The sequence below is a fragment of the Pimephales promelas genome, chromosome 15 (genome assembly GCF_988280905.1).
Source record: "Pimephales promelas chromosome 15, fPimPro1.hap1.1, whole genome shotgun sequence".
Classification (NCBI taxonomy): Eukaryota; Metazoa; Chordata; class Actinopteri; order Cypriniformes; family Leuciscidae; genus Pimephales; species Pimephales promelas.
The window spans coordinates 8126099-8151083 of record NC_142783.1 but is presented as its reverse complement, the minus strand read 5'-3'; the positions used below and the strand labels follow the sequence as shown (position 1 = coordinate 8151083).

At 44.6% G+C, this 24985-nt stretch overlaps 1 protein-coding gene and 1 pseudogene across 1 annotated transcript in view; both read right to left on the bottom strand.

The window, feature by feature from the left end:
- The window catches only part of LOC120462375 (b(0,+)-type amino acid transporter 1), a 51791-nt gene that overhangs the window by 17776 nt on the left and 9030 nt on the right, over positions 1–24985 (bottom strand). Inside the window, exons 2-4 of the mRNA XM_039650999.2 lie at positions 12181–12314; positions 11877–12006; positions 8282–8406 (exon numbers count right to left, since the gene is read on the bottom strand). Of these exons, the coding sequence (XP_039506933.1) occupies positions 8282–8406; positions 11877–12006; positions 12181–12314 (389 nt within the window). The remainder of the gene's footprint in view (positions 1–8281; positions 8407–11876; positions 12007–12180; positions 12315–24985) is intronic.
- LOC120462386 (b(0,+)-type amino acid transporter 1 pseudogene) lies at positions 15132–15865 on the bottom strand (annotated as a pseudogene).

Below are 24985 nucleotides of genomic sequence, written 5' to 3'. Positions count from 1 at the left end.
CTTCGATGAGAGAGTCTGCGGGGACCCGCGCCGGCATTGAAGAGGAACTGTTGCGTCTCCTCTCACAGGCCGTCTACCGCCTGGGACTCGAGTGGTCGCCTCCCCCCGAGCAACCACCAAACCGCATGGATGGTAAATTCCTGCACCAGCGCCCGGCCCTTGCCTGCAGCCGGACTGCACCATTCCTGCCCGAGCTGCATAACGAGCCCACTAAGTCCTGGAATGCCCCTCTTTCGGCTTGAAACCGCTCCGACGTGTCCGCCTCGCTGCGCTCAGTGGACGGAGCCGCCGAGAGGGGATATACTGTCATGCCGCCCGTCGAGGACCTGGTCGCCGCTCACCTTTGCCCGCCCTCTGCTAGATGGCGTTCTTCCCCTACGCTTCCTTTGAAAGCGTGCAGAGCGACCTCTACTTTTCATGCTCGCGCCTATGCCGCCGCCGGACAGGCCGCTTCAGCGCTGCATTCCATGTCAGTCCTCCAAGTGCTACAGAGCGACATCTTGTGCGAAATGGCGAAGAGCGGTAGGAACCCGCCCATCCTCTCGGATCTGAGAAGCACTACGGACCTCTCCCTTCGCGCCACTAAAGCCTCCGCACAAGCCCTGGGGAGATGCATGGCCGCCCTCTGTGCCGCTGAGAGACACTTGTGGCTCACGCGCGCCGTGTTCCTCAACGCACCTATCTCTCCGACCGGCCTCCTCGGATCTGCCGTCACGGGCATCGTTGACCGCTTCTCCGAGGTACAAAAAGCGACCCAGGCCATGAACCTGTTCCTGCCCCGCCGCGCCAGCACTTCGGCAGGCCGCTCTCACGAGCCCCCTGCCAGAACCCCGCAACAGCGCCCGCCTCAGCAAGCTCAGCAACCCCAGCGTAGACAGGGCGGCCGCCCTCGCTCTCGCTCTGACAGCCGCCGCAGACAGCCTCCTCCCCGGGGGCCTCGACCCAAGATCACGCTGAAGCCTGATCAGCAAAAGTCTGCCTAACACAGCTGAGAAAGAGACGGCCCTCTCCCGCTGCGGCCGGACCGCCGTCAAAGTTTCGTCCTCTGTTAGTCCCCGACGCCTCGCCGACTACAGTAGTGTTTACCGCCACAAACAAGCCGGTTTCCCTGCCCGCTTGCGAGCGACAAAAAGCCGTTTTCACGGCTACCCAGAGAGTTCTCAAAAAGAGCATAAAAGCCTCAAGTGTAAAAAATGTGCCCACAAGCATGTGTTCACTTATACACACAAGCACCATATGCCCCGTGTTTCCCACAGAGCCCATTCTCACGGAGCGGTCACTGACCGCTCTAGTAGCAGAGAACATAAACACGCCCACGAGCCCATGCGCGTGTCCCCCCTCCGCTCGCTCTGTCTCACGGCCCATAAACTCCTCTCTGAGTGTAAGTCCCGTTGCCACACACACAGTGTCCAGCCCGCTATGTGCAGCAATTAGGGCGAAATCGCCATTCAACCGCTAGCCGCATGCTGCGAAGCGTGGGAAGCCATCCCCGGCATCTCCCCGTGGGTTTTAAACATCATAAAGAATGGCTATCTATTACACGTTCGGCTCGAATCCGCTGTCAGCCCAGCTGCGATGAACACGCTCTGCTCAGAGATAGCGAAGCTGCTGCAGAAGGGCGCAATAGAGAGAGTTCCGCCATCTATGACCGAGTCGGGGTTTTACGGCCGTTATTTTCTTGTTCCCAAGAAAGACGGCGGCCTCAGGCCGATCTTAGATCTCAGGGTTTTTAACAAAGCGCTCATGAAGAGACCGTTCAAAATGCTCACAGTCAGAAAACTCCTCGCGCACGTCCGCCAGGGGGACTGGTTCATCTCTCTAGACCTGAAAGACGCCTATTTTCAGATCCAGATAAACCTTCATCACAGGCCATTCCTATGTTTCGCCTTTGAGGGTCAGGTTTACCAATATGCCGTTCTCCCGTTCGGCCTATCCTTAGCACCCCGTACGTTCACAAAGTGCATGGATACAGCGCTCGCCCCCCTGCGGAGTCAGGGGCTGCGCATTTTAAACTATCTGGACGACTGACTGATTCTAGCACAATCCCAGACGGAGCTTCTGTCGCACCGCGCAGTTCTCCTCAACCATCTGAAAGCGCTGGGACTCTCTGTCAACTGAACAAAGAGCTCTCTCCAGCCCAGTCAAACTATTTCATTCCTTGGAATAGATTTGAACTCTATCACGATGAGGGCTCGCTTATCCACACACGCCATGTTCAGCGTCTAGCCGCCTCTTTTCGGATGGGTACCCACACATCCCTGAAGTCTTTTCAGAGGATGCTGGGTTATATGGCCTCAGCCTCCGCTGTGCTACAGCTGGGTCTCCTGCACATGCGCCCCCTTCAACTCTGGTTAAAGAGCCGCGTATCCCACCGCGAGTGGACTACGGGCCGCCAGATTATCAAGGTTACACAGACATGTATCACTGCACTGCAACCATGGTCAGTAACCGATTGGTTTCAGAGGGGCGTTACCATGGCAAACTTTTCTCGCCGAAAAGTCATCTCGACAGACGCATCCAACACGGGTTGGGGTGCGGTCTGCGAGGGCTCACCGGCCGCCGGCCAGTGGTTGAGCCAGGAGAGTTCCCTACACATAAACTGTCTGGAAATGATCGCGGTCGAGAATGCGCTGCTGTTTTTCCTCCCGTGCATACACGGTCACCACGTCCTGATTCGCTCAGACAATATGGCCGTGGTGTCCTACATCAACCGTCAGGGCGGGGTCAGATCCAAGAATCGCTTTCATCTGACGCGCTGCATCCTATTGTGGTCCCAGAGTCACCTGCTCTCGCTCAGAGCGACGCACGTACCGGGCCATCTGAATGACGGTCTAGACATGCTGTCCAGGAACCTTGTCTCCCCCGGAGAATGGTCCCTGCACACTCAAACAGTTCTAACATTGTGGCGCCTATTCGGCAGAGCAGAGATAGATCTTTTCGCGTCAGAAGAGAACGCTCACTGCCCGATATTCTTTTCAAAGAGCGAGGACGCGTTAGCCCAGGATTGGCCCCGCCGCCCGCTCTATGCTTATCCCCCGATTTCTCTGCTACCGCAAGTCATTCAGAGAATCAGGGACACACGCCACTCAGTGCTCCTCATAGCCCCGCGCTGGGAGAGTCAGATTTGGTTCCCGGAGCTCACGCAGCTGTCACGGACAGCCCCGTGGCCCATTCCAATCAGAGCAGATCTCCTCACTCAAGCTCGCGGCTCGATCTGGCATCCCCATCCACAGCGCTGTGCGCTTCATGCATGGGTGACCACCGACTACTCGTCGATTTGCCAGAAGGAGTTCTAAACACGATCAAACATGCCAGAGCGGAATCTACTAGAAAGCTCTATGCTGCAAAATGGTCTGTGTTCTCTAGATGGTGCACCGACAAATACTTGGACCCACGGACGTGCGAGGTTTCGTCTTTGCTCGTGTTCCTTCAGGAGATGCTGGATAAGGGCAGGTCCCCATCCACTCTAAAGGTTTACGTGGCAGCCGTCGCGGCGTTCGTTGAACCCCGGCGCGCCCAGTCTTTGGGCAAAGACGAGCTAATCATCCGCTTCCTCAGGGGAGCCAGAAGGATGAACCCCCCTCGCCCCCCCACAGTGCCCCACGTGGAGCTAAAATACCTCTCGCTAAAAACCGTTTTTCTGACTGCCCTCGCCTCAGTAAAACGCGTGGGGGACATTCACGCGCTGTCTTCAAGCGCCGCGTGCCTTGAGTTTGGACCTAATGACTCCATTGTCATTCTGAAACCTAGACACGGTTATGTTCCAAAAGCGATTGGTACCCCCTTCAGGGCGCAAGTGATCTCTCTATCGGCACTGCCTGCATCCGATAGCGAACGTGACGCTGATCGCCTCTGCCCGGTCCGGGCTCTCAGAGTGTACACTACATGCGCTGCTGCGTTCAGACGCTCGGAGCAGCTGTTTGTGTCGTTCGGCGGCCGCACCAAGGGTTTAGCCGCCTCGAAACAGACACTGTCTAGGTGGATAGTGGATGCTATTGCTTCTGCTTACGCCTCAAAAGACCTGCCTTGCCCGCTGGGCGTCAGGGCTCATTCCACCAGAGGCATGGCCTCATCGTGGGCATGGTCCTACGGAATTTCCATTCACGACATTTGTGTGGCTGCGGGATGGGCCTCCCCCTCCACTTTTGTCAGATTCTATAACTTGGAAGTTCCCGCCTTACAGGCTAAATTACTGGCGGTCTAGTACTATACAGCTCTCCTATAAGAAGCTGCACTATTGGGAGTCCTATCACAACCGGTTCGCCCCTTGTGCTTCCCCCTATGTGCTTATGCATTATACGTTCACGGCCCGCTATGCCGGCCGCCTTAAGGGCGTTTTGCATTAGATGATAACGGCCGCTATGCTGGCCGCCTTATTGTCTTCTTCCACTTTAAGATTCCCCCGGTGTTTTCCCCCTGGGATGCTTAGTGGTTACATAGCGCGCATGGCGTTGACTAGATAGCTAGCTTACGCAATACGAGAGAACCTGTCGTAACAGAACGAATCGGTTACCTAACGTAACCTCGGTTCTCTCTAGATGAGGGAACGAGTATTGCGTTCCCGGCCGTGCTTGCGCCACCAGCGTTTCGCTTCATGCTGAAAGAAATCAACGACCGGGCCTGGGAGAGCCAGTTTTATACACTGTAGCCACGCCCCTTTCGGCGGGCTCTGACGCAATGAGCGAGCGCCGTCCGCTCATTGGCCGCGGGCTCAGCGCCGCTCTCCCATAGGTTCATGCATTTTCTCTGAGCGAACCAATGAGCTGCTAGCTAGCCCCGCTCATGGTCTGCCTCAGAGATACTGCGTTGACAATGATTACAAAATTATGGAATAATTTTTTGGCTTCAACTTCTCAGCAAAGATGAATCTTTCCCGTAGCGTAAGCTAGCTTACGCAATACTCGTTCCCTCATCTAGAGAGAACCGAGGTTACGTTAGGTAACCGATTCGTTTTATATTGGTGTTTCTACAGGGGCTTTTTTTAAGGATAAAAGCAAATGAATGTCCTTGATCAGATAACATTAGTGGTAAGGTGTTGAGATAGTGTAATGCAGGAGCGAAAAGGTTTTAAATTATTTTAGATCAGTAGTCCTCACTTCTCTGGTAATAAAAACATTTGAGAAAATTGTGATATAGAGATATGTAGAAGATATTTTAGACCGATTTCAGTTTGTGTAGCACATGTGTTAGCTGAAAAGCTTGTAGAACTATTTAACCTGGATCTTAATTTGGAGGATGGACAGTAAATTTTTTTATCGAACAGGACTGTGAGGAGTGTGTGAGAGTCAATGGTTTGCTATCTTCTAAGTTCCTCTACCGGTTCCCGGGTGTGTTCTTTACCCTCTGTCTTTTTAATTTGTACACTAATAACTGCAGGAGGGCCTGTGAGTTATATTCTGAAGTTTGCAGTTTTTGTGAGCCTCCTAGCAAATGAGGAGACATCTCATTTGTGGTGGAGGATTTTGTTTCTTGTAGGGATCGACCGATATGGATTTTTTAGTGCCGATACCGATACCGATTTTTTTCCCATCAGCCTTAGCCGATGACCGATACGGGCTGCCGATTTTCTTGAGCCGATATTTGGAGCCGATACATTTTGCTCCCTCAATTTACATCATAAAAATGACATGACGTTAAGAAATGTTACAGGTCTCAATTTAATAAAAGTAACATTTAACTAACTTCAAAAATTAATATTTAACAAATAGTAAAAAAAATATGAGGTAGAACAAGAACAAGTAGATAAACAATTGAACAAATATTAAAAACATAAAGTAGAACAAAAAAAGTTCAGTGCTGAAAATGAATATTTAAGCATAAATTAAATAATTACACTATTGCACACAATAGCAACCAGCATAATAAAGTGCACAGTGCACACTGTACTTCATTTTAAAAGAAACGAACTATGTACTGCCATGGTTTCATTTTTTTCTGCATAAAATAAAATGAGCATGTCTAGTCTGTAATATCACTGCGATGGCGAGGGACACACCACACGCGTCCAAACCAGGTGGGCGCTGAATAAATATCCACAAAAAGCACAGAACAACGTTGGCATTCCTTAATCCTATGACCAGTGTTCATAACAGCTACCGTATGCATACTAGGGCTGTCAAAATTGCTCAAATGGCGTTTGCATATTCCCTCTAAAAAACATATTCGAACATCCCTTTGCGCGTTTTGTTATTGACGCGCATTACGTCAATAACAGGACACATTAATACAAAGAGACAGAACTACTAGTATTAGATAGTTTATTTGAGTTTAAACATATTTGACAACGTATTAAAAAGCAAGTAAATCAACTAATGGCCAAGACCGCAGAGCTCACTCTGTCTCGCACAGGCACTCTCTCTCTCTCTCGCCCTCACGCTCTCTGCGCGTCGGTTAAATGATCAACAAACAAATGTTGAGTGCTGATCAAGAGTTTTGTGCAAGCAATTTAAGGTTGCGAGTCGCGACTCTTGTACCAAATATTGCAGGCTTCATTCAGTGATTGAAGTTTCACAGTATATAACCGACAGTGAGCGCTCCGAGCGAGCTGTGCAGCTGTAGTAACGTTATTAGTCTGCAACCGCGGGCGTGTTTTTCCACATTCAAATATTAATTTTCACCTTCAAAATTAATAAATATTCGAATGTAGAATATTCATAGACAGTCCTAATGCATACTGAACGGATAGCCTACACCTTAGCTATTTGCAGCTCCCTAATACAATGGCAAGCAGTTAAGTTTTATAGACGAGGCATTCGCGTTTTCCATTTGGACCCACAAACTTGCTTAGTTGCAAGCACATAACAGTTATAGGGCGACGGGTTTCCATTTTCAAAGTGTTTGACAATATTTCAGCAGTCAAACATAAAAGATCCTTTGAAAGTTTAAGTTACCATTCTCGTGAAGAGCAGGTTGCACTCTGCTAGTGGGGGAGGGCGGGGCACGTGAACTGCAGCATCTCCAGCAGCACGGAGCTGCCCGTGGCCGCCTGTCTATAAATAACGCCGAAAAAAAAAAAAAAAAAACTATCGGCGAACGCGCAGCGGTGTATCGGCCGATTCCGATACACGTAAAAACCTCAAATATCGGCCCGATATATCGGCCGGCCGATATATCGGTCGATCACTAGTTTCTTGTTGTGCAAACTGTAGTCTAAATTTAAACATAGCAAGGAATCTTGTGGATGTCTCATTCCAAGACGTCATACAACTGACGCTTTTGACCATACGTCAACATCCGCCGTTTTAGGGTACCCTTAAATGTCCAGCCCGTTCTCATCCTTTAACGTCATATAGAACGCTATATGCAAAAACGGTGCTATACTACGCACATGGCACCCTTTATCGTTAATATAACACGCGAACCAAAGACGTCATAAATCCTTTAGCGTGAATATGACAGGAGGGCCTGTGAGTTATATTCTGAAGTTTGCAGTTTTTGTGAGCCTCCTAGCAAATGAGGAGACATCTCATTTGTGGTGGAGGATTTTGTTTCTTGTTGTGCAAACTGTAGTCTAAATTTAAACATAGCAAGGAATCTTGTGGATGTCTCATTCCAAGACGTCATACAACTGACGCTTTTGACCATACGTCAACATCCGCCGTTTTAGGGTACCCTTAAATGTCCAGCCCGTTCTCATCCTTTAACGTCATATAGAACGCTATATGCAAAATACTATATGCTATACTACGCACATGGCACCCTTTATCGTTAATATAACACGCGAACCAAAGACGTCATAAATCCTTTAGCGTGAATATGACACGCACACCCTACCCCACACCTAAACTTAGCCCTCACAGCGCGTGTTATATTAACGATAACGGGTGCCATGTGCGTAGTATAGCGCCGTTCTTGCATATAGCGTTCTATATGACGTTAAAGGATGAGAATGCATTGAAATGTCGGTTAAATGACGTTATCTAATACTAACCCTACCCCAGACCTAAACCTACCCCATCACCTAACTGACATTAAAGGTAAAGCGTCAGTTGGATGACGCTCCAGGATCGTCATCTAACTGACGTTAAAGGGTTAAAGGGATGTTGACGTATGGTCAAAAGCGTCAGTTGTATGACGTCTTGGGATGAGACTGTGTTAACTGGGTACAGTGGTTAATAAATTAAACTTTGATGCACAAATAGTTTGTTGTTCTTCCATCAGGCCGCAGATACAGAGCAACTGACAACAAAGTTTAGTTATTCATTCATACCAACTGCTATTTCTAGGTTGAATCATTTGGTTGTATGAGTGAAATGGTGTTATGCAAAATCTTGCACTATACCTGAAGAAGTTGACTATGGCCTGGAAGTCTCCCGGAATGAGAACAATAAGAGAAATGATTGTGTTGAAAATGAGAGCTGGAGAGGGAGTACGCCTGTGCATGTGAGCCATGGCCAGGATGTCAGGCTGAAAGACAGGGAACACTTTTGATAATACGGTTCAAGAACAGTGGTTAGTTTAAAGGGATAGTTCACTCAAAGATTTAAATACTGCCATCATCATAGTCGGAGAACAAAATAATGCCGGGACTATTGCGTACCTTTTTAACCCAAAGAAACAACCATATTTACCCATATTAATGAACCCGGGTTTCTCCAACGTGATCTCATGAGAATACGTATGTATTTGTACGTAAAGTGTCGTTCTATCATACGTGTATATAATTACGTTTTATTTGCGCAGAAACGTATAATACAGACGTATTTGCGATCGGATTCAAATCTGTCTCGAATGCGTTTTGGAGGGCATTACACCTGGTCTTTTCACGATCGGATGGCTATCCGATCACAGAAAACTTATGAAGTGACCAGGTGTAAACGGCCCCAACATGTTTTGTGTACGGTGTCGACAGTGATGTCTCCGGCGGCGCGTGTTGGGGGCGGGGCTTGGGTAGACGATATAATCGGACATCGCGATATTTTTTAAGGCGATTATCGATAAAATATTTCAGCCCAGCCCTACCTCAGATGCGGCGCCACGTGCAATGTTATAAAAAGTGCCATGCACACTGCCAGGCAAAATGGGGTCTTGCACACCCAACAAGCACGACTGCACACACCGCAATGACACGCACTTTAGCGCTCTTGCGGACGCCTCAAGTATAAACAAGGCTAAGGCGCCAGACGCACATGATGCGTGTATTCGCGTCTACCGCGCTTCGCTCGACGCCTCATTAAGGACACGTAACGTGTCTTTGCATTGACTCAACATTGAAATCACTCGCGTCTGACGCACTTTTCGCGTCCTGTGTGAACGCACCATTCACGCCCAATATCCACCAACTGCGGAACGGCTGCAAATTCGCTCAGGAACTGTGGCGGAATCAATAGGTTTCCATTAAAGTCAATGTGTGCACTTTCACTGACTGCGGAACGGCTGCGTTCCGACTCCGTCCCAGCTCCGGCGACCACAGCTCTCCGGAGAAGATAAGCAGAGTCTCTATTTTGCCGGAGAGCGCCGCAGAAAGTCGAACACAGAAACTAAATAAAACATCTGGTAATTTCCTAAATAAAAATATAGTTTTCCATTTTCCAACAAGAACAATAGTTAACTTTATTTACACAGTCTACTACTTTCCCAATACATTCAAAAAGGAACCCAAATAAACATTTAGCATTTTATAAGTTGATTATATTTAATTATAAATATTGTACTAGAATCACAATAATCTCCACAAAAAAGGGAGATCAGCAGGTCAGCACATAGTTGTTTCCCTGTACTCCTCTGAATGGAAACCTGTTGCTGGTTTTGTGATTCTCTTTATAGAACCACATCCTGTCATATCGCGCGATCAAACGTAAATTCGCAAGATATCGTGTGTCCTTGTGACTTCAGCAGTCAGTCATGGCCGCAGCCATTCCGCAACCAATCCGTATCTGGTAGGTATCTGGCAGTGTTGGGGAGTAGTTAACTACAAGTAGCGCAGCTACTAACTTAACTACATTTTTCAGTAGCTTGGCAGTAGCTCAGTTGCTTTTTAAACAGTGTAGCTTTTCCAGTAGCTAACTACTTTTTGCAGCAAGTAGCGGTGTAGCTCGAGCAAAAGCTACATTGCTACATTGTCGAGCTTGCGCGAATCAGCCCGATGCAAGGATATTCTTCATCTTGTTAGATTACAAACTCATTTTTTGCCATTACCGCCACCTGTTGTTTAATCACGCATCTTGCGGCTAACGGTTCACTGACGTAAAGAAGTGGGTTGACAGTGACACACCCAGGTGATGGCAGATTTTGAGGATGGAGAAACAAACGTTAATTACCCATGGTCTTATTTGTCCAAGTTCAATCGTTATTTTTGAGAAAATGTTCTAAATGCAATTTATGTTGAATGTATATTTCGTTCTTGCAATGTTGTAGGCTATTTGTTGCAATTTTGCACTTTTGACAAACAGTCGGAGATATTTGAGTGTTGTGTGTAATAAAACAATACTCTATGAAATCATAATTGTATTGCATTGTTTTAAACACTAAAAATTTGAATTAAAACATTCATCAGACACTTATTCAGTTATTTATAATATATAATTTATAACATCTTATAATAATAATAGGTAATATAATATTTATAATATTTTGTTCAAAAAGTAAAAGTAGTTTCAATGTAGCTAGCTACTTTTTGATAGTAACTTGTAGTGTAGCTAACTACTTTTCCAAAAGGGTAGCTTGACTGTAGTTTAACTACTTCAACGTACGAGTAGCTTGTAGCTTGTCAAACTACAGTTTCAGAGTAGCTTCCCCAACACTGGTATCTGGTAGGTATCTAGTAGGACGGCGGAGCACGGAGCCGATCCACAGCCGTTATGCAGTTGGTGGAAACTGGGGGTGCAGAGAGAAACGTGCTTTTGCTCCAGTCCTAAACCTAACCAACTCCACCCCCTGATCCCTAAACCCACCCCTACTCCCTAAACCCAACCCTAATTCTACCGATCTCCACCCCTTGGATCTTGATCCGACTCCTCCCCGTGGATCTCATGTACTGCAATGAGGTGCTACTGAAATATCCACCTATTTGTCAGAGGATTTTGTACAGTGGTGCAACGATGCATTCCTGAAAACAAATGTGTTACAAACGAAAGACATGCTTTGACTTTAGGCGTAATCAAACATATCTTAAGAGAACAACTATCCAAGAGCATGAGGTTGATATTGTGGAATCATAAGTATCTGGGGTGTGTGATTGACAACAAGCTGAATTTTAATGTCAACATGGAGACGATTTGTATAAGGGCCCAGCAACGTCTGTACTCTCTACGGAGACTTTCCAAGCTTAAAGTTGATAGGTCCTTGATTACTTTGTTTTACAAATCTTATATTGAGTCAGTAGGGTAAAAACTGAAACTCAGAAAAAAGAGGATGTGAAGTATTCATTAAAATGGATCAGGCTTTCACATCCTCTTTTTTCTGAGTTTCAGTTTTTACCCTCAGGATCTCAACTGATATTTCCCTCTGTTAGAAGTTACAGGTATAAACATTCATTTTCCTACTTCCATTTCTCTGTTAAATTCGGGTATGTGGGGAGTAGGTGGAAGGAAGTAGTTGTTGGGTCTTGTGTGTGTACTTCGTGCATGATTTTTTTTAAATGTAACTTAGCTTTTATGGAAATGTTTAATACATTGTAAATTGTCCTTTTCTATGCTCTCTTGCTGTAAAACCAATTGCCCTCCGGGGACAAATAAAGAAAGAAATAAAGAAATTAAGATGACTTGAATAAAAGGCAATTTATCAAAGCTCATTTGTCCCACTTTTCCTGAAACTACCTTAATATTTGTGGTTATTGAAATATAATATGAAGTGTGATTTACAAATTCTGCATTACACTCAAACTACTGATTTGATCCCATACTTTTTTCAGTTATTTCCAAGGCAACTTTTCTTACCATGTGTCCCTCTCTAGCTGCTACGTAACACACGCGTCCTCCACTGAAAAAAGATCCATTCAGAGAACCAAAGGCTGAGATTGCTGCAGCAACGGACATCACCCAGCCCCACCCTCCTAATACTTTATTCCTTTCACAAGAAACAAATAAGTGCATACACATCATAAAACAAAAATACTTGTCCCAACATGAATATCAAGATCATATAAAATAATAACACAATATAGCATTAATAGGATTGAGTACATCACACTAAATCACTTAATTCTAATGTCTATATATTGTATAGCACTCAGAACCTTACCCCCATGTGACAGCTACTGCGCTGGATGATATCATCTCCGTGGTTGTCATAACAACCAGATAACTGACATTGACTAGTAGATAAAGAATCGTTACCATGGGAACAGCAATCATCAGTGCCCTTGGCAGGTTCACCTGAAAGACAAAATCACTTCTTAAATTAGATTATTTAAGTGATAAATCATAAAATTTAGCAGTTTTATGTGACATATCTGCATTTATCACCTTAATCATGTAATGACATAATCTTACTTGATTTTATTACTTTCATCTGGTATGTCAATACAGTCAAAATGATGACATTACAGAAGACATTAACTTAATCTCACCTCTGGTCTTTTCACCTCCTCAGTAACATTGTTTATGTTGTACCACCCAGAATACGACCATAGGCACTGATATAGCGCCATTCCAACAGTACTAATGCCAAACTTAGTGTCTGCAAAGGCACTTTCTAGATTGCAGAGGCTTCCATAGTTTCCCTGTACAAGTGATGCTATTCCTCCAATAACTATTATTGTTACGAACTGCTCCGAGACTTGGAGATGAAGATCCAAATGCAGCTTTATTTAAGATTAGTCGTACAGGCAGGGTCGAGAATTAGCAGACAGGACAATGGAGAATACACAGTGGGAATCCGGGAAACAGGCAGAGGTCAGGGCAGGCAGCAATAATCAAAATCCAAGAACAATCCAACGTCAAAAACCAGAAAACAAACACGGAAAACGCTCAGAAATGCAGTGTAACACTTAAACAAGACTTCGCAAACACTGAACGTGAACACAAGGTATATATAGACACACTAACAGGATGAGACACAGGTGAATGCAATCAGTGAATGAGGTACAGGTGAATGTGATCAGTGATGATGAGTCCGGGCAGTGAGTTCTGGGAAATGTAGTTGTGAGGGAAACATGAACATCTGGTGTGGAGTGCCCTCTGGTGACTCTCAAGGGCACTCCACCTGGTGACCGTTACATAGCCCCCCCCCCAAAGAGCGGCTTCCAGACGCTCCAAAAACAGTTCAGGAGGGAGGTGGAGCGGAGGCGGATCCGGGGGAGGGATGGAGGGCCAGGCCTGTGGAGCAGAATAGGGCCTGGAGACTAGGACGGAAGACCAGGGTGGAGCAGGCTGTGCAGGCGGCCAGGGCGGAGCAGGCCGTGCAGGCGGCCAGGGCGGAGCAAGATGTGCAGGCGGCCAGGGCGGAGCAGGCTGTGCGGGCGGCCAGGGCGGAGCAGGCTGTGCGGGCGGCCAGGGCGGAGCAGGCTTTGAGGGTGGCCAAAGCGGTGGAGACCCCTCGGGCGGCCACGGCGGCGAAGATCCCTCGGGCGGCCACGGCGGCGAAGACCCCTCGGGCGGCCACGGCGGCGAAGACCCCTCGGGCGGCCACGGCGGCGAAGACCCCTCGGGCGGCCACGGCGGCGAAGACCCCTCGGGCGGCCACGGCGGCGAAGACCCCTCGGGCGACCACGGCGGCGAAGACCCCTCGGGCGACCACGGCGGCGAAGACCCCTCGGGCGACCACGGCGGCGAAGACCCCTCGGGCAGCCACGGCGGCGAAGACCCCTCGGGCGGCCACGGCGGTGATGCCCTCTCAGGACCAGACACCGGCTCAGGAACAGACACTACATCAGAAATGGTCACAAGGATAGACACAGACACAGAAACAAACACTGGATCGGGGGCAGACACTGGATCGGCCATCTTTTCCGAAGACACTGGATCGGCCATCTTGTCCGGAGACAATGGATCGGCCATCTTGTCCGGAGACACTGGATCGGCCATCTTGTCCGGAGACACTGGATCGGCCATCTTGTCCGGAGACACTGGATCGGCCATCTTGTCCGGAGACACTGGCTCGGAGGCGGCCATCTTGTCCGGAGACACTGGCTCGGAGGCGGCCATCTTGTCCGGAGACACTGGCTTGGCAGAAGTGACGTGAAGCATCTCTGGCTCGGCAGAAGTGACGTGGAGCGTCTCTGGCTCGGCAGAAGTGACGTGGAGCGTCTCTGGCTCGGCAGAAGTGACGTGGAGCGTCTCTGGCTCGGCAGAAGTGACGTGGAGCGTCTCTGGCTCGGCAGAAGTGACGTGGAGCGTCTCTGGCTCGGCAGAAGTGACGTGAACAGGCTCAGACTCGGCAGGGCTGACATGGAACTCTGGCTGGGCTTTCTCGGCGGGACGAGACTCTGGCTGGGCTGTCTCGGCGGGACGAGACTCTGGTTTGACGGTCTCTGGCTGTACGGTCTCTGGCTGGAAGGTGAGCGGGGGCTCGGCAGGGCTGACTGTGAGCGCGGGCTGTGGAAGCTCTGCTGAGACGTGACGAGGCTCTGGAAGCTCTGCTGAGACGTGATGAGGCTTTGGAATGAAACTCTCTTCACAAACGGAGACCGCCTCTCTCCAGTTCAGACCCGAGAGATTGGGGAGCTCCCTCGGGTTGACCTCCTTAGCCCCTAGCTGGTAACACAGCTTAATAGCCTCATCACCGAGAGAGCAGGAGGCAGCGAGAGGAACAAACCCCCAGGTATACTGGAACAGATCACGGCTATCCAGGGCCAAGGCCGCGATCTGACCAGCAAACTCCCGGATTTGTGCTGCTGGATTCATTTGTTGGTCGGTTGTTGCTGGATCTCGGTGTGGCGAAGTCTTCTGTTACGAACTGCTCCGAGACTTGGAGATGAAGATCCAAATGCAGCTTTATTTAAGATTAGTCGTACAGGCAGGGTCGAGAATTAGCAGACAGGACAATGGAGAATACACAGTGGGAATCCGGGAAACAGGCAGAGGTCAGGGCAGGCAGCAATAATCAAAATCCAAGAACAATCCAACGTCAAAAACCAGAAAACAAACACGGAAAACGCTCAGAAATGCAGTGTAACACTTAAACAAGACTTCGCAAACACTGAACGTGAACACAAGGTATATATAGACACACTAACAGGATGAGACACAGGTGAATGCAATCAGTGAATGAGGTACAGGTGAATGTGATCAGTGATGATGAGTCCGGGCAGTGAGTTCTGGGAAATGTAGTTGTGAGGGAAACATGAACATCTGGTGTGGAGTGCCCTCTGGTGACTCTCAAGGGCACTCCACCTGGTGACCGTTACAATTATCATTAGACTTACAAATTTGACCACCATAAAAACCACCTGAGTAGCCATAGTAAAACGTACATTTAGCATGTTGATAGTTGCAACCACAAAGACACATGCTGCAGCAATACACTTTACCACCAGTATGGGTGGTGTACAGCCTGGGTAAAATGGTGCCACAGCATACTTAGCGAAGCTCAGAGAACCAGCTATAATCCCAAATGGCTTCATCAGAAACATGGTTGTAAAGGCCACAAAAAATGCAGGACAAGGTCCATAAATTCGCAGGATATAGATATAGTCGCCCCCTGATTCTCTGACAATGGTGCCCATCTCAGCTATGACAAAGCAGTGCACATACATACTATACCACATACTGCCCAGACGATCAAGCTTGCCCCAGAACTCCCAACGTACACCAGTACAAACTGTGGAGACATAAAAATTCCTGAACCGATCATGATGCCTGCAACCAAAGATACAGCACTGGGGAGCCCCAACTCTCGTCTTAGAGTCAGCTTTTCGTTTTCTACCATTTTCATTGTGCCGAAACGTAAAAAGAAAACTGTCATGCCTCAGACCTCTGTTTCTGGAGATGATGTAATGAAGACATAGAAATGCTTCAACAAGATCAAAGTTCTTGTTTAAAATTAACTACACTGGTAGCAAAAGGCTTCATGGCTTCACTTTACATTTGATTTACAAATAGACTTATCTATCTATCTATCTATCTATCTATCTATCTATCTATCTATCTATCTATCTATCTATCTATCTATCTATCTATCTATCTATCTATCTATCTATCTATCTATCTATCTATCTATCTGCCTGATAAATAATTGTGTAACCTCGGCAATCTTCTAACTTCTTGTGTCAGTGCACGTTTATAGAATTTTATGTGATAATTCAGCAGGGTGTACATTTAGACAACTCCAGACTAGACAACAAGACAACACATTTAACATAATTCTGTTGTAGGGCCGTTCAACTGCTGTGAAATACTATAAATCATCAAGCAACAGAGCTCTAATCATTTCTGTAAGATTGCATTTGAAATAGATTGCAACAGTGAATACGTAGGTATTTCAGGAGTGATCTGAATAAGGAATACATGCTTCATGAATTAAGTTTATCAGCATTTTATTTATTTCTTATTTTATTATTATTACTGTATTTTCACAATTTACAATACGTAATGTCTTCTTCTGATATAGAATAGGATATATGAATAATGTGTTCAAGAATGTCATTTGTCTATTTCAAATATTTAAACAATATATTTTGGCACTGATTGCAACAATTGAATAATATTTGGCACATAGATTAGAGGTAACAAATGTATGGTTCATTCTATAAATGGTGCACATTTCATTTTAACAAAAAAGTCCAAAAGCATTATGATTTCTCAATAAAATTACTATTGGTTTCAGTTTACAGATTTGATCATTTTTTACATAGGCTACTTCATCAGTATAACATATCTAAGTTGGGTTTCCATGTTTTATGGGGACATTTTATTTCATTTCATTTCATTTCATGATTGTTATATTGTACATTCTATCCCCTAAACCTTCCCATTAGAGAAAACTATCTGTATTTTTACATTTAAAAAAAACACAATTTTGTGTGGTTTATAAGCTTATCACAATCTTATTCATCATATTGAAATCTTTGTGGGGACATTTTGTTTATAACTGAACCACATACAGTACACAGTCTCAGAAAGTTAAAATAAAAACTAATCTATTGCAAATAATTAATTATCCTCAGAGGACACAGTTACAGGAGTTGCCGAGTTGGCTCAGTAGGGTAATAGGTCTATAGTTGACAATTTAACCAAAGCACCATGGTACAACAGTGCTATGCATGCTATCAAGAGAGAAACTCGCAACTTAGAGCGTAAATGGAAACAAACAAATTTAGAGGTCTTTAGAATCGCGTGGAAAGACAGTATGTCACGTTATAAAAACAGCCAGGGCTGAGCATCTCCGCAAATTAATAGAAAATAACCAAAATAATCCACGACTAGACTAACAAATAAACAGAGCAGAATATTCCGTTACAGTTTAGTTGTAACAATTCTATGAATTACTTCAATGAGATAATAGAAAGCATCCGAAACACAATTATAAATGTACAATCCTCTATGGCATCTTGTGATTCAGCCTCAATTATGGCCCCTCTAGAACAACTACACCGCTTTACAACTATAGGACAGGAAGAGCTAAATAAACTCATCATTGCATCTAAACCAACAACATGTTCATTAGATCCAATACCCATTAAACTACTGAAAGAACTGTTACCTGTAGTGGAAGAGCCTCTCCTCAGTTTTTTTCAATTGTTTACACGCAATTTTGAAAACCGGGTTATTTTTTTCAAAATATAATCACAATTATCCAAACACCAAACTCAATTGGCATAATTCCTAGATTGTTTGCAAAATGACACACCTCTGTCAAAACATACACACTTCAGTCAAAAGATATACACATATATGTAAAAATGCTATCAGTTTTCATTTAACCAACACAATCCTCAATGATCAGACACTTGCAGCCAGTTTCACACTGCTGTGATAAATAAAAAACACATTTGTATAAAAGCTATTTTTAGTAAATATCATGTGCTAGATTTTTGACCAGACATTGTTATGTAAGGGATAATTTAGATTTAAAAAATAGTGATTTCTGCAGACTTATATTTCAAGTATTTATTTACAGTATCTCTTACCATAATCTGTTACAGTAATCAACCAACAATGAAATCAATGACAGAAATAAAATCTGTAGACAAATAAAAATTACTGCATAAAGTACATACAGTTTGACTAATGTAAAAGCAACAAGAATACTCTTAGAAGAAATGGTTCTATTTAGAACCAGAAATGGTTCCATCCCCTGCTTTAAATATGGAACTCCAAAATGGCTCTATATAGAACCATTTTTTTGGTAAAAGGTTCTATTGGCCAAGTATGGAACCCCAGGTTTCTATATATAACCCAGAGGAACCCTTTTTAATAGTGTATAGAACCTTTTAGGGGTTCCAAATACGTAGCACTGATAGACCCTTTTAAGGTTCTATAGAACCCTTTCTTCTAAGAGTGTGATTTGTGATTTTTTCCTGAGATTTGGTTGATCTCTTTGTCCAGCTTCCATCAGTGTCAGTCCATGGTTGATAACATGGTCAATAAGTGTTGCACGGATTTCTTGAGTCGAGTTTGGTCCTCATCTTCTTTGTTCAGGTTCTATCAACCCTTCAGGTCCGTCTCTACCTCCTTCTCCTCCTCCTCTATCTCCTTCTCCTCTTCTTCTACCTGGGCCTCCTCCTCTACCTCCTTCTCCTCTTCCTCTACCTCCTTCATCTCCTCTTTGAGCTCCCCCTCTTACGTATTCTCTTCTTCTTCTAGATCCTTCCATTTTTGTTGACAGGTGAACTCAGCTGCTGCCTTTTATAGCACACCTGAGTGCTGCGTTTTCAAATTAGCACATGTGTGCTTCCACACATGGTGGATGTGCATATCCAATTCATTCATTAGTGTGGTCAATGGCAAACTGGGGCTTTGTAATGACAAGGAAGTAACCTCACAATCCTTATCTGTGTCTAAGGTGTGAAGATGTGTGTAGAGTTTTACAAATAACTGTGTATAATATTTTGCAAAAAGGGTGAAGGTGACAACGTGCTTACAATTGTGCAAATGTAGGCTGGTGTTTTGGTCCTTGAGTGTAGGTTTTGCTAATAGTGGGAAAGTTTTAATTTTAGTGTGTAAGCAATTGAAAAAAACTGTATTAACTCGTCTTTATCTTTAGGTCATATTCCAAAAATATTCAAGCTGGCAGAAATAAAACCTCTCATTAAGAAACCGCAATGAGATCCAAATAACTTAACAAATTACAGACCCATTTCAAATCTTCCATTTATGTCCAAAATACTAGAAAAAGTTGTGTCCGCTCAATTGTGTTCTTTTTTGCAAGAAAATGATATCTATGAAAAATTCCAGTCAGGATTCAGACATCATAGTACAGAAATTGCGCTAGTTAAAATTACAAATGATTTACTTCTAGCTTCTGACCAAGGCTGTACTAGTTCTACTTGATCTTAGCGCTGCGTTCGACTGTTACAGATCATAAAATACTCTTCTAAAATAATCTCTACACTGGTTACCTATTAAGTTCTGTATCAATTACAAAGTACTACTATTGACCTATAAAGCCCTAAATGGTTTAGCTCCTGTGTATTTAATGGACCTTCTTTCACCCTACAATCCACCGCGTTCTTTAAGATCACTAAATTCGAGGCTTCTGGTCATTCCTAGGATATCTAAGTCCACTAAAAGAGGGAGGGCATTCTCGCATTTAGCTCCAAAACTCTGGAATAGCCTTCCCGATACGGTCAGAGGCTCTGACTCACTGTCACAGTTTAAAACTAGATTTAAGACGCATCTCTTTAGTCAAGCATTCACATAATGCTTAACCTTTTATTCCTGTGTTGAATCAGATCAAATGCATTAATACTATAAAACTTGAAACGTCTGTAGATATTTGTATTGGTTGCATAGTATTTACAGTCATTACTTTCCTGTGTGTATTGTGTGGATGACGAGTGGTTGGGCAGATATTGTGTTTTTGCGGTAGATGGTATGCCATACGGAACTGTTGCCACTGAAACGCATTTCCGCGACAGAGGGGCTCGACAGCATTAGTCAAACGGGTCGGCGCGTATGGTTGGGTTGCGGAGAGTTTGGGTTGCGGAGAGTTTGTGAGATTGTGGTTTTTTAACATCTACTCTTGTGTAATGGAAATCATTATGAACATCAGCTATGCTAATTATTTCCCATCTGCCTTTCTGCTGTTATCTCGGGACGCTTGTCCCGAGAAAAATGGCGTTCGTCAGCTCCAGTAGCCTCTCACAGAGACTTCAGATGCCCCAATGCCTGTGAAGAGATGACTCACCGCCTGTGAAGAGACGACTCAGCGGCAAAGATGCGATATGTTATGCCCTTACATGTTTAACTAAATGTATTTTTTACATGTACTTTTCTGAAATGCACTTTCTGTAAAGCTGCTTTGAAACAATATGTATGTTGGCCAGAGGACAACTGGCCCCAACTGAGCCTGGGTTCTCCCAAGGTTTTTTTTCTCCATCCAATCACCTGATGGAGTTTTGGTTCCTTGCCACTGTTGCCTTGCTTTTGGCTCACTTAGTTGGGTACATTTAATGTTCAACAACATTATTGATCTGTGTTGTATTACTTTCATGTTATCACTGTGAAGCTGCTTTGATACAATCTGTATTGTAAAAAGCGCTATATAAATAAATGTGACTTGACTTGACATTTTGATGTTTCAATGGTAGGTCTTGTATAGCCAACCATCTGGTTTTCTTGATCAGTTAACCACAAATTTGAATATATACCAACATAGTTGACATTGTAAATCAATATAATGCAACATACTTAATCAATAAACTCCATGATGATAGGTTATTGTAGATTAACTATTAAAATAAAAAATGCTGGTCGCATGGTGTTGTGAAAAAAAATGTTCTCTTACGAGAGGTTCTCTCATATTGCATAAGTTAGCTTACGCTACGGGAATGATTCATCTTTTCGAGATATTGAAGCCAAAAAATTATCCTTCATTTTTGTATCCTTATATTTTGTGCAGCAGCTAGCAGACCTAGAGCAGGCTATCTAGTGTGATCAGAGCCATCGCAAGGGCTGTGATCATAGGCTGCCCTGTGGGACCACTGAGCCCAACATGACATCACGTCCAATGAAGTATGGGCGTGGCTTAGCGTATATACTGTAAGCAGGGCTCGGAGGCTGATTCTCTGATTTTTATCTCTTCAGCGAAGCTCTTCGCATCGCTGGATCAGAGAGAAGCCGCGTCACCATCTGAGGAAGCAAAAAGCCAGCCTAGGAGAGCGCCAAAGAAACCGGTCACCACCGCCTTCAGCCATCCGTGCGGGCTGCGCAATCCAGGGACGTATCCTTTTAAAACTCCGTTGTGTTCGCCACTGACACCACATCTAAAAGAGCAGCGAGACGTCTTTTTAAAGATGCCTAGCACTTCCTGCAGCTCGTGCAGATCCCCGCTCAGCATTGGAGACCGCCATGTGATCTGCCCTCTCTGCCTGGGACATGAAAATGCAGCGCTCGAACTCTCCTCTGGAGGCTGCAAGCACTGGGAAGAACTGCCGATGTTGACCCTGCGAGCTTGAATCGAAACCTTCAACACCAAGGCTGTCACTATACCCTGCTGTCAAGAAGAAGCGTTTATAATAACTTGTAAAAACTTGAAATACATTTTTTGTTTGTCAATTCAGTGATTTCAATCAATTTTCAATCAATGATGAGCAATCTATTTAGTGATTTTCATGATGATATCTAAAGGTTAAAATTTGGATAGTGGATAGTTGCTGCTGCTTATGCATCAAAAGATCTGCAGTGCCCTTTGGGCATCAAACTAGAGGCATGGCCTCATCATGGGCATGGTCCAATGGAATTTCTATTCATGACATTTGTACGGTGGCAGGCTGAATTTTATAGATTTTAGAGATTTTATAGCCTAAACTTTTGTCAGTCTAAAAGTTTGCATGATCTGCCTGTATTTCTGCACGCAAGCTACGGTCACGTGACTAAGCTCTTCTGGTTGAGCCGCACTATAATGGGCCGTTATGTCAGACTGGCTATGCTGCTCTGCATTTCTCATGGGGTTCTTAAACATGTGTCGGGACGCTATGCTAGCCCCTAATTTCCCCTCATCTCGTTCCCCGAATCTTGAATCCAGGCCCTGGACACACCCTGGTCTCTCAAGGGGGCGAAAGAATCATCATGAAACATTCACTTCGTGAATATACAGGGTGCTAAAGACAGGCTGAACGGTAGGACGGTGTATTGATAAACCCTGTCTTTGAAGGCGAATCTCAAGAATGGCCTGTGACGGGGTATTATCTGGATCTGGAAATAAGCATCTTTCAGATCGAAAGATATAAACCAGTCCCTTGGGCGAACGTGCGCGAGGAGTTGTCTGGTTGTAAGCATTTTGGACAAAAGCCTTTTACAAGAGCTTTGTTCACATGTCACAAATCCGGTATGGATCTGAAACCCCCATCCTTTTTGGATACGAGAAAATAAAGGCTGTAAAAGCCTTACTCGCTCAGAGAAAGCGGCACCGGTTCTATGGCCCCTTTGCGCAGCACCTTTGCTATTTCTGATCGAAGTAGATGTGCTACTTCTGCATTCACTGTCATCGTGGTACGTGCTCGAAAGCAAGGGGGACGGCGAACGAACTGAAGCGCATAGCCCTGCTTTATAGTGCTTAGCACCCACTCTGACACCCCTGGGATAGCTTCAGTGGTAGGCTGTTTCATATGTAGTTTCCCGAGTGCTGCGACTAGGGAGCACTTTGTAATCATTTTGTGATGTGCGAGCCCTTCTCGTCCCATTCACGAAGGAGATCGGCTTGAAGGATCTGCAGGACAGCCATTGAATGCAGTGCGGAAGCTGCTTGTCTGGCGGCGGCGTAGGCGCGACCTGGGAATCCTTAAAAACACTCTGATGCTTTAGAATTGCAATGAAAAAGGATATATCACCGGATAGAGTAGCTCTCTTCGGAAGGTTGAAGGTGCCGAAGGCGGCCGGCTTCTTCAGTCACTGTCCTCGCTTGCTTTGTCGCGGTTTTGACGACGGCGTGGCTTCTCAAGGTCCAGCGATGCGTGCAGCTTCGGTGAAGAGATGAAAATCAGAGAAACAGCCTCCGAGCCCTGCTTATATACGCAAGCCCATTCTGGCGGGCTAGGACGTGTGACGTGACGTCACATCGGTCTCGCTGGTAGGCTGTGCAGTTCCTGCAGAGCAGCCAATGAGCGTGCTAGGATGACCGCTCTAGGTCTGCTAGCTGCTGCACTGTGTTGAAAATGAATACAAAATTAAGGATAAATTTTTGGCTTCAATATCTTGAGAAGATGAATGAATCTTTCCCGTAGCATAAGATAAACTTACGCAATACGAGAGAAACTCTCGTATGAGAACTTCTTGATTAACATCATGTTATCTTCATGGTAAAAAAGAGCTTAAATAAAGAGCTTAAATAAAGACGATTCCTCCCAATCTCAGTAATATGTAAATAGGGTAACACTTTATTTTGATAATCCACTTTAGACATTCAACTAACTATAAGTAACTTTGCCGCTACATGTCAGCTAACTATCACTAGAGTATTAGTAGACTGTCAGCTTAATATCTGCTAACACTTTATTTTGTCCCTCAACAGACATTCAACTGACTATAAGTAACTTAGCAACTACAAGTGAACTTGTTCTCATAACCTGAACCCTAACACCTAACCCTAATATAACAGTCTACTGACAGTCTACTACAGCCTACTAATACTCTAATGCAGTGTTTCCCAACCCTGTTCCTGGCGGCACACCAACACTGCGTGTATTCGTTGTCTCCCGAATCAAACACACCCGATTCAACCCATCAGCTCATTAACCCACCTGATTATGAGCTGATGGGTTGAGTCAGGTGTGTTTGATAAGGGAGACAACGAATACACGCAGTGTTGGTGTGCCGCCAGGAACAGGGTTGGGAAACACTGCTCTAATGACACTTAGTTGACATGTAGTTGAAAAGTTACTTATAGTTAGTAGAATGTCTAAAGTGACTATCGAAATAAAGTGTAACCGTAAATAGTACCACCAGAATGATACTATCTGACAGGGCCGTGCAGAGACCTCTGTAGGGGCAGGTGTTTAAAGTATAAAATGGGGCACATGGAAACAAGGCTTTATAGGGCTGTGCTCAAAATATCAATACAGTAATATATCAATACAGATGATTCTGCATCGATACAGCAGCAAATGCTTTGATGCAGTTTTGAAAAAGAACCAGAACAGAAAAGACAAATTTAAAGTTTAAAATTAAAAAAAAAACAATTGATGTGCTCTATATATAACTCTGGGATTAGAAACTGAAGCATCTTAAGTTGTTCCAACCTGATGGCTTTTTCTTCTCTGTTATACAGAATAATAAAGAACAGCTGTTATAGTGAACTGTATAGGACAAAATCAACCTGGCCCATGTTTCGTGCAGTAGAGTATAGTTTTATTTAATGCCATATCAGCATATGTGGCTATTTTCATGGCAAAAACTGATTTACAAAAATACAAGAGTTACATTTTATACAATGAAAATAAAAACAAAGCAAACAGAAACAGCAATTAATACTTTACAAGATTTTTAACATTAATGTGATGCCTGTTCTGGTAAATTCTTACTTAAGTCCTTAAGTGAGTTTGCTGCCTTTGCTGTTGATGTTGTTACTGCTGCTGCTGATTATGATGATACTGCTGGAGTTGATCTGAGATTGTAGACATTAAAATAAAGAGAGATATAGGGTATTAGCTGAATAAACCATTTTTATGTGACCATGACAAGATGTAAAGATTGCTGACAGTGTTTGGAACTGGCTCACTAGTTCACTGACCTACTAAAGCTACAGATTCTACCCAGACTGCTGAAGTATATAATACAATAATAGTATATAATAGTAACGTTACTAGGGCAGATGTTCACAGAGGCTTCTGCACACAAAACATAAGATACTGGTAAGCCTATGTGATAACTTACCAGAGTTGTGATAATCATTTTTATGTGAAAATATTTTTTTTAATAAATACTGTAATAATAATAATAGTTAAAGT